This window comes from Lipotes vexillifer, unplaced genomic scaffold (assembly GCF_000442215.2).
Source record: "Lipotes vexillifer unplaced genomic scaffold, Lipotes_vexillifer_v1.1 scaffold977, whole genome shotgun sequence".
Taxonomy (NCBI): Eukaryota; Metazoa; Chordata; class Mammalia; order Artiodactyla; family Lipotidae; genus Lipotes; species Lipotes vexillifer.
The window spans coordinates 157212-166975 of NW_006783088.1; the positions used below are offsets into that span (position 1 = coordinate 157212).

The following is a 9764-nucleotide window of genomic DNA, read 5'->3' on the forward strand; positions in this document are numbered from 1 at the left end:
TATCCTAGAAGCTTGGAAAAAGACACTCTCTCTTTCTAAATATTAAAAAGCATCATGCCCATAAAAATGATTTGCCCAACATTCTCCCAGAATAATTATACCTTTTTTCATTTTAACTTGACATCCAGTCATATTGTCCGTTCACTGGGGTCTGTGGAGTCACACCGACTGTGCTCAAATACTGATTGTACTGTTTTCCTGCTGTGTGACCCTAGGAAAGTTAAATCCTTTGACCTTCGAGATGGAATCTGCAAAGTGGGTGTAATGACTTACTTATCGCATGGATTCGTTGGGAGGACTAGACGGAAGGATGAGGTACTCACCGCCCGATACAGTGCAAGAGCCAGGTAAATGTTAAGACAGTGATGAGTCCTTCGCTTTTTTCTAACGTCTTGCGGGAGAGAAGGGGGCTAGAGACGCGGCGTAAACGTAGTGAACTGTAAGGAACCAACTTGCCATATGAACCCAGGCTTTCTCAGCATGGTACTTCGGAGAGAGAACGCCCCGCCCTGCCGCCGTCATCTCCGGAGAGACCCCAGAAGGAACGCGGGGCGGGATCCGCACACACCAGGCCGGAACCCAGGTTCCGAGGCTCCGGTTTCTTCCGCTTCCACCCGCCCTCACTGCAGGGGGGACCGGCGCGAACGCAACTTCCGGCCCGACCAGGTGGGAGCCGGAGCCGGTTCCGGCGTGTCTTTGGAGCGTCGCGTTCCGTGCCGGCGTCGAAGTGTTCGCTGCGGTCGCCGTGGGGAGCCCGACGCGACCGCACGCGCGTGACCATGTGGCGGCTGCTGGCTCGCGCCCGCGCGCCCGTCCTGCGGGCACCTTTGTTAGGTCAGAAGTCCCCTGATCCCTCCAGGCCTTGCTTCTCTCCACACCCCTCCCCCGCATCGGTTATCTCGCACAGTCCCAAGACTCTGCGCACGGTTGCGGAAGCACGGGGAAGGGGCTGCGCTTTGCTGCCGCCCCTCCCGCCATAAGATTCGTGCAAAAGGGTCAACAGCGTTCGTGCAACCTGGGGATCGGCGCCCAGAGTCCCCAGCTTGTCCTTTGGGGGCGGGGGGCAGTGCCTGTGAGCCCCTTTAGTGGAACCCACGTCCCAAACCCACAGGACACCTCTGTCAGGAGCATATTTGGCCCAGAGTGTACCAAGCCCTGGCCTTCTGGCCTTCGTCGTCTAACTTGATCTGTTTTTGTAGATTCTTGGGCAGCGCCGCCCGCCTGCGCTGGCCTAAAGACGCTGCTCCCGGTGCCAACTTTTGAAGGTGAGAGCTTATCCGTTTTCCTGTTTGTAAGCCTTTTCTGTGATGGATCCCAGCAGAGGATAGATAAAGAGTAGGAGTGTTCTTGTGCCCCCTATCCCCATTCACCCATTCAGTAATTAGGTATTGAAGGCATACTGTATGCCAGGCAGTGTTCTAAACGCTAGAGAAAAGTCGAAGAACAAGAGACTCAAAAAGGCTCCTGCTTTTAGGGAGCCAACCTGTCATGGAATATCTCCCGTATGGCCTACCACTGGTGCGTGGCCCACAGCTGCCCACTCAGTTAAACCTAACTGGCCTCAATTTAGACTTTTGATGTTTTCTCCAAATGAGGTTACACATGTGCAGTCAGTAACAATATTATGTGAAAAGCATTAATTTGTTAATATAAACAAGCCACAATTTGGTATATCTAACTTACCTTTTTTTTTTTTTTTTAAATATATTGGAAATCTCAAAATAATGAAAGGGGCCTTGACCTCTGAGGGCCTTGTCTTCTACAAATAATTGTGAAACTACTACGTGCACTGGAGTACATATGGCCGTGGAGGCAAGAGAAAGCGTTTCTGTGTAGCTACATATAGAAATGGCAGGGGGCAGTTTCTGTAGCCCTTAAAGTCTCCTGTTTTATATTGGACTCCATCACAGAGCCATGCTTGTTTTACTATAGAAATACTTTAGATGACTTACAAATTAATTTTTTTTCCTCCATATTGTCCAAGCGTCAGACATGATAAAGACATAGCATGTCTGGCCCCTCACCCAGCAACAACATTGTAGTACCGCCTCAGCATGAAAAGCCCCTGTATACATAAAGGAAAGAGCACTGATCAAAGGAGTACTAGGTTGTAAGTTTCCCAATAAGAATGTGGCAGAGCAGGAGAACTTAGGTATTTTGATGTACAATATAGTATCCTTTCCACTGCCTCTTATCAGAGAGGCAGTGTGGTATTTTTTCTTAAGTGACATAGTGTCTAGCTTTTCTGTTTTGACTGGATGACCCGAACCAAATTATAAAATGTCTCTAGGCCTGAAGTTCCTCTTCTATAAAATGGAGATTAAAAATACTACATGCCTAATGTTCTGTTTCTTGATGTGGATGATAGTTATGTGGGTATGTTTGTGTGTTCACTTTGTGGTAATTCACATTTTTTTATGGGGCCCTTTGATACATGTGTGTTAAACTTTTAAAGGTTTAAAAATATTAAAAAGGAAGCCCTAAAAGATACCAAGGCTATCAAGTTGTTTTAAAGATTAAATGAGATAATGCATGTAAAGCATTCAGCTCAATTCCAGCACTTAGTAAACATTCACACACACACAAAAATGTTACCTAGTGTTATTTTGTGACACTCTCATATCTTTATACCTTCTCTAACAGTCCCTTTTTCAGTGTTAGGTACAGAGTAGGCATTTTTAAAAAAGCATTTTGGTTTGAAGGTTAAAACTCTGCTCTCTGAAAAGGTTCAAAAACATTTGCATCAACCACCGTTGTAATCGGAAGATTCCAGTGTCAGTGAAAAGCATCCACAAGATAAACCTAACACACTTTTGGAATTGTTGTTGAGTGGTAACTTTAAGACTTTGACCTGATTGTTATAAATCTTTCTAGGAAGAAAATGAATCCTTTGAGATGTGTGGTTTGACTTACTCTTGGTTGTCTGTGCTCCTTTTAGATGTTTCCATTCCTGAAAAGCCCAAGCTTAGATTTGTTGAAAGGGTACCACTTGTGCCAAAAGTGAGAAGAGAGCCTAAAAACCTGAGTGACATAAGGGGACCTTCCACTGAAGCCACTGAGTTCACTGAAGGCAGTTTTGCGATCTTGGTGAGTCCAGTGTCAAGTGGCTATAGGATGGAAGCCAGGGATTAAAACAGACTCCTTGAGTTCATTCTCGTCTCTTCCTCCACAGGTTTTACTAGAACTGCCACTAGTTGCTCTTTAAACTGATGAGCAGGACCCAGTAAGCATTAAGTCATAAATGTTTTTTGTTTTACTTAGAGTGAAAATAATGTAAAAGCAGAAGGAAGAGGGTACCTAATTTACCCCAGAGTTAAACCATGAGATTTTCTCAAGCCTCTGGTCAAAATAAAACTATCCATGTTTTAGTACATGGGACAGACGTTTCCTTACTCATCAAGTAGCTTCCGTGAAGACTTGACGTCAGTACCTACACAAATGGCTATGGACAAGGATTTAGTTCCCATCAGGCAGCCAGAGTGATGTTTTAACATCCGATTCCCACAGCCTGCATGATCAGCCCCTGCCAGCCTCTCAGAACTCAGTCTGTTCCCCATTCCTCTCTCTACTCCAGCCACACTGGCTTCTGCCCAGACTCACCAAGCCATTTGCTGCGCCAAAGCCTTCGCATGTGCCATTCCTCTGCCTGGAACACTCATCTGTTTCTGCTTGGCTGGTTCGTTCCATTCTGGCCTCAGATATAAAGGTCACCTCCTCAAAGAGGTCTTCCCTGGCTATCCATTGAAGCGGGTCCACCCTTGTTCCCATTTATTACTGTACCCTAGGCTTTTCCTCCATGGTACTTACTAGAACTTATATTTTTACTTTCATGTGTATCATTGAAGCCACAGTTACCATAAAAGAAGAGACATAATAGATCCCATGAAGGATATCTAAATCCCCATATGTTTCTAATTCTTCCATTTACTTTTAGGCACTGGGTGGCGGTTACCTCCATTGGGGGCATTTTGAAATGATGCGCCTGACAATCAACCGGTCTATGGACCCCAAGAACATGTTTGCCTTATGGCGAGTACCAGCCCCTTTCAAGCCCATCACCCGCAAGGGTATGGGACAGCGCATGGGGGGCGGCAAAGGTGCCATCGATCACTACGTGACCCCTGTGAAGGCTGGCCGCCTCATAGTAGAGATGGGCGGGCGTTGCGAATTCCAAGAGGTACAGGGCTTCCTCAACCAGGTTGCCCACAAGTTGCCCTTCCCCGCGAAGGCCGTGAGCCGTGAGACTCTAGAGAAGATGCGGAAAGATCAAGAAGAACGAGAACGGAACAACCAAAACCCCTGGACCTTTGAGCGCATTGTCACTGCCAACATGCTGGGGATACGGAAAGTGCTGAGCCCCTACGACCTGACCCATAAGGGGCGATACTGGGGCAAGTTCTACATGCCTGAGCGTGTGTAGTGAGGATTGTAAGCAAGAAACGGACACAGGCTGTTTATTCCCCTCAGCCAGTCCTTCAAGTCTTTGGGTAGCTCTGATGTCATAACCAAGGAGCAGCATATGAGTAGATGCTTTCTGAAAAGCTGTACATCATCTGTCAGGTTTTTTTAAGTGCATTGTATTTATATTAAATAAAGTTTGAGCATCACCTCAAGATGATGTAACTTCTCACTGGTCACTAATTCCCTTAAATGATTAAGAACCAGGCCTGATTGACTGTTAGGAGCTCTGATTCTCCCCAGCTATAAGATAAATATCTTCAAGGCTGAAGCAAACGTTTGCATCTCCCACCTCTGATTCAAGTCAGACTTCATGTCTGTACTACCTTTTATATATACACACTTGAGCTAGTTTCTGTGACATTTTACTAGTTACAGACTTTTAATGTTTTTGGAAAAGCAAAGAAAACAACAGTACGTAGGTTACTTGATTCAACATATTTATTTACGTCCAGCTACCCATCTTCTCTCAATCTTAGAAGGGGGGATGTTGGACAATACGGCAACAGACGTCCCTTGCCTTTTACCAAAAGGAACTGATAGAAACAAAACCTGAATTGTGTGGTCTTTCCTAGGCCTGAAACCCTCTGGGGATGGTGGGTACTTGGCTCTATATCTGTGTCCCTACAGGTCCTAGCACAGTGCAGGGTGCCACACAGCACTCAAATCTTACTGTTGAATGAACAAGGGCCCTGGGTGATTCAAAGCCCCATGGTTCCAGCTCCCTGTTTGCCTTTAACAAAATTCATCTGTTCTTTCAGAGCTAGCCAGCAATGGTTTCTATCCTGTATTCAAACCAAAGGAAATACAGATTGATAGGGAAAATATTAAACCATTTGCTTTGAAAGTGGGCAGAAAACAACATACTGACTAAAATATCAATTTTTAAAATCCCACTTAAAAAGTAAGACCTCCGGCAAAGAAAATAATTTACTTTCAAAAATACAAATTTAAGCAGTTGTGTGGTCCTTGAGAATTGTATACCGTGATTTTTTAATATATTTTTAGTGAAACTCTTGTACTATAACTAATCACTAAATTGCATTAGAACACACCTGAACCTTGAATTGGGGACAGTGTTTGGAACAGTTTCTTGTACACAAGTTGCTGGCCAACAAAGCCAGTTTCAGCTGGCAACGTGAATCAGTGAGGAGGGGTGTGAGTGACAGCCTCGTTTTTCTGACCTAACTTTGTCACCTCTTCTTTGTCAGGGTTCACAGAGCATGGTATTCGTGACTGTTGGGTGTTCAATCACAGCATAACGTGTTTCTTTTGGGGTCCACGTTTAATTGCTGAACCACAATCCTGGAGCCAGCCATCTCTGCAAAGTAAGAGGCCGTTGACAGAACTCTTATCACCACCCCCGTAAAAAAAGGACTTTAAAGTGTATGTTGTGAAAGTGGGGCCTGCTGTGCTTCTGCGTGGGTGGATCGACCATTCCCAGGCATTTCTACACAGCCTGTGACACAGACCATTTCCCACTGATGCCTTAAAGCGTTTAAGAGGCAAGTCCAAGGACTCAACCATAGCAGAAATCAGAGCTTAATTTCAGATAAAGTCAACAGATTCTTGAGCAGCTATAAGCGGCAGGCACTGTGCTAAGCACTGGGGACACAGCAGCGAGGGAGATGTGCTTGGGGCCTATCGTTAGACAATCACCTCGGAGAATGTTGAACCCTGAAGAAGGAAGGAGACAGAGCGTTGGTCAAAGGTGAGACCTAGAACTGGCAGAGCAGAAGTAACAAGTGCCCTGATCCTGACTGACTCCCGGCAGTTAAAATCAGATCCTGATGAGCGGGTGTGCTTCAGCCATAACGTCAGCGTGGGCTCTGGCTCCAAGTTTACTTCCTAAACAGGTACCTATGCTTTCTCCTCGACCCTGCAGTCTCCTCCTTTAACCAACCTCCTAACCTACTACACGGTGCTGTACTCCCTGTTCCTTCACCTCTGCCTGCCACCCAAGTCCATATTTTTGTAAATCTCCTTTTGCATAACTTCTAACTGGTAGGTGGTTGAGGTCCTGTGTCCTAAGAGGTTTCATAATGGAAAGAAGAGCTTTGGAGGAGTCTGCAGCGGAGAAGGGATGGCACCACAGAGGTGGAAGAATTGAAAATGCCAGGTGAGGATCCATCTGTGAGGACTGAAGGGGATAACAAAAACGGAGGGGAAAAAATCACAGATTATACAGCAAAACGTGTGGGGCTAGGATCACCAGGCCTGTCTACAGGGGTAAGGGACTACTCACAAGGCTGCAAAAACCTGTCCTAACCTCATAAGGGGAAAATTTTATTGATATTTACTTTGGGCTCCGTGTGTGGCCCTCTTCCAAAGAGTTCAGGGTGCTTCGAATGCAATAATGAATTCTTTCTCCCCTGCCGTTCCCACATGCCAATGCCCGGATTTCACTACAGGAAATCAACACCCTTATGCAAAGCATTCTGAATAAAACACTCTGCTACCAGACCTGCTTATGGGACAGACTGCCACCTTCTGTCTCCCCATCTGCCTATTCCCTGCCAACTCCCTCTTCAGGCATTTTTCTTGGTTTTCTCCAACCTTCATTCCAGCCCCCAACCCCACACAGATTAAGGCACCTGGTGACAACCAAAGCCCTCAGGACACAAGCGTCTCGAGCGAAAACGGGCCTGACCCTCCCCACAGATGGCTCACCTGTTTTGTGTTTTTTCAGGCAAATATGCCCCCAATGGTAGAAGCTAAGATGATCGCAAGGATGACGCAGCAGATCATGATCATGATCTTCTTCTGCTCATCCAGACAAGGAAAGAAAAGCACGTGAGAAACGGTGTCACTGCAGAGAGGGTTCCAGAGGAAGGGAGACGAGGGTGGGTCTGGGCATGGAAGCAGATGTGAAGGTAAAGGGAGATGGATCTGGCTTCTAGAACCCAGGGTACTAAGAGAAATGTTACTTCTCGGTGAGAGGTGCAAAAATCAGATCAACAGCAAGCTCAGAGGATGTTTCGCATGTTGTTCTGCCTTCCGGCTGCCATCATATCAGATTTACCCCACTTCCCCCCAGAGCCAGATACTCTCAGTGAGTCAGCTGAAGTCTTTTGTGGGGGGGGAGGGGATTCCCTTGAAATCTAAGACTCAAATACAGTTACACTGCACTCTGTGAGAGTTAAACCATTTTCAAAAATTAGAACTTTTGATCCATCTGATGTAGCACATGGTTAAAAAAATATATAACCCCTTTCTGAAACCTAAACAAAAGTCATCACATGGTGGCAGCCACCAAGTGTTTTACAGGGACATCGAGCCAGAACTGTTTCACAATCAAACTCATTTATTTTTAAATTAGCAATAAAATAATCAAGTTTACATTTTAAAAAAAAGTACAAAGAAAGAACAAAAATCCCTTCACTTGTATTCCAAACTATAAGCCCCAGGCCTCAATCTCAGGAGAGCAAAGATCTGTGATTGAAGCTTGTCTGCCCTCGTTGCCGGAGCCAGGCCTGTTGGACATCACAGCCATAGGCAAGAGGGCGTCCCCTTGGCTCTGTCCAAGTGCTGGGCAATGATTAGGAGTAATCATTCCTTTGCAGAGGAAGCCAATGGACCATGCCTGGGTTAGGGTGCTCGCCCTGTCCTAGAAGGCATTAAAGTCAAAGGTGAAATATCAATCCGGGAGGCTGGCAGAGACCAGCAGGGAATCTAAGGGCTCACACTGGCTCAGCACGGTCACTACACTTAAAAATTTCCTGGCTCTTCTTTGCTCCATGACAAGTGGGGGCGACAAAGCATCTATGAAGCTCATTAATCTGGGAGCAGGAACAGCTGCTGAGTAGACCCTGGCCTCCCCGAGCTGACTCCACCCCGGAGACAGGACGTCCCAAAGGTCACATGAACGGTACCAGATTGCTGTGGGACGTTCTTAGGACAAGCCTAGCCCAGGCAGCAAGTGGGGAGAGGTGTCGAGCTCGTCCCACCTTCTGTCTGCTAAAACCCTAACGGGGATCACCCCGTTAGGTCCTCGCCCCAGCCATCTGTGATCCCTCCGAGCGCTGGTGCAGAAAACAGCAGGTTTCCCGAAGATGTGGGAAGATCACATTTCTACTATGATTCATTTGCAGGTAAGCAAATGTCTCTTACCTAATTTTTAGCCTAGCTCAAGTTATTTTTTTGAGGTTATAATAACCTCATTTCCAGTTTCCTACTTCCTGAGAGACACATACATATATGTACATACATCTCACACACACGATTATAAAAATACAATTGGAACACATGAAATGACTGAATACTCATACTCGCCCAAGCCTGAAACATTCCCAGAGCCTGAGACTCAAGCACCTCATCCCTGGCCTAACTTTAGTGCCTGGTTATTCTGGGCCTCAAGGCAATGGCTTCACAAAGCATCACTCTAACAGTAAACAGCCAGTTCCCAAGACTGAGACAAGCAAACAGTTACTCCATATACCCCAGCCTTTACAGACGGTAACCTCAGACGACTGTCTCATGGCTGCGCCTCCTTGAGTCAACATGAGGGAGTACAACATGGACAGAGATCGAGTTGGCCATCGAGCGGAACACACTAAGAGCTTAATTTGAGGCTGAATTTCAAACAAGTCAGCTTCCAAGACCAGAACGACCTCTGCCAGTCCCTCCTACTTTCAGGACAGGGACGACAAGCCACGAGGACTGGGATCCTGCCAGGTAGAAGACGCAGGTCCAAGCCTTACTGTTGCCCAACTTGGAAGAATCCCCTTGCTTTGTTAAAGATATCCCCCCCGCCCCCCCAAAAAATACACTGCGATTCTGGGGAGAACACTCCATGAGGTAGAAAATACAGCACCTTGGGGAGGTCGCAGGTGGGCTCTCCAAGGTGCGGGGCATGATTTGACACATCAGAGGAGAGAAGGAGCAGCGGGGCCGCTCCTACAGCCCAGGGGACGCGCTTCAGAGTCGGTGGGACGGGAGAAGGCCCTGAGGGCTGCATCAGTAGATTTCTCCTGGGCTAGACTGTTTGCTGGGTCAGGTCCAAGGTTGGTTACAAGAAAACAAGGGAACAGGTCCCACTCTCTCTCAGAAGGCCATTCACACTCCGTTCCCATCTGAAGACGAGGGCGGCCAAACCAGGCTGGGGTGAAATGGGCTCTACAAGAGGCAGGGGGAGGAGGAGCTGCTGGTCAGCGCCCAGGGTGGCGGCGGAGAGCAACAGTAAGACTCGGCCACAAGCCACACACCTAGAAGGTGGAGAGGAGAGATCAGAAATAGCTGCAGAGAGAGAGCAATGGAAAACTCAGCACAAACCCACGACAGGGCCTGGAATTAAATACCCGCCCCGT

The 9764-nt window shown here is 47.0% G+C and overlaps 1 protein-coding gene across 1 annotated transcript; it reads left to right on the forward strand.

The window, feature by feature from the left end:
• Positions 1–682: 682 nt before the first annotated feature.
• MRPL16 (mitochondrial ribosomal protein L16) lies at positions 683–4616 on the forward strand. The gene is made up of 4 exons (XM_007455674.1): positions 683–834; positions 1200–1265; positions 2939–3087; positions 3935–4616. The coding sequence occupies exons 1-4, from the start codon at positions 780–782 to the stop codon at positions 4418–4420; spliced, it is 756 nt and encodes a 251-aa protein (XP_007455736.1). The 5' UTR covers positions 683–779; the 3' UTR covers positions 4421–4616.
• The last annotated feature ends 5148 nt before the right edge of the window (positions 4617–9764 follow it).

Excerpts from the sequence above, each read along its gene's own strand:
- MRPL16 (XM_007455674.1), top strand. The coding sequence starts at position 780 with ATGTGGCGGCTGCTGGCTCGCGCCCGCGCGCCCGTCCTGCGGGCACCT. Across the intron at positions 1,266-2,938 it reads CCCGGTGCCAACTTTTGAAG|ATGTTTCCATTCCTGAAAAG; the intron begins GTGAGAGCTTAT and ends TGCTCCTTTTAG. Across the intron at positions 3,088-3,934 it reads AAGGCAGTTTTGCGATCTTG|GCACTGGGTGGCGGTTACCT; the intron begins GTGAGTCCAGTG and ends ATTTACTTTTAG.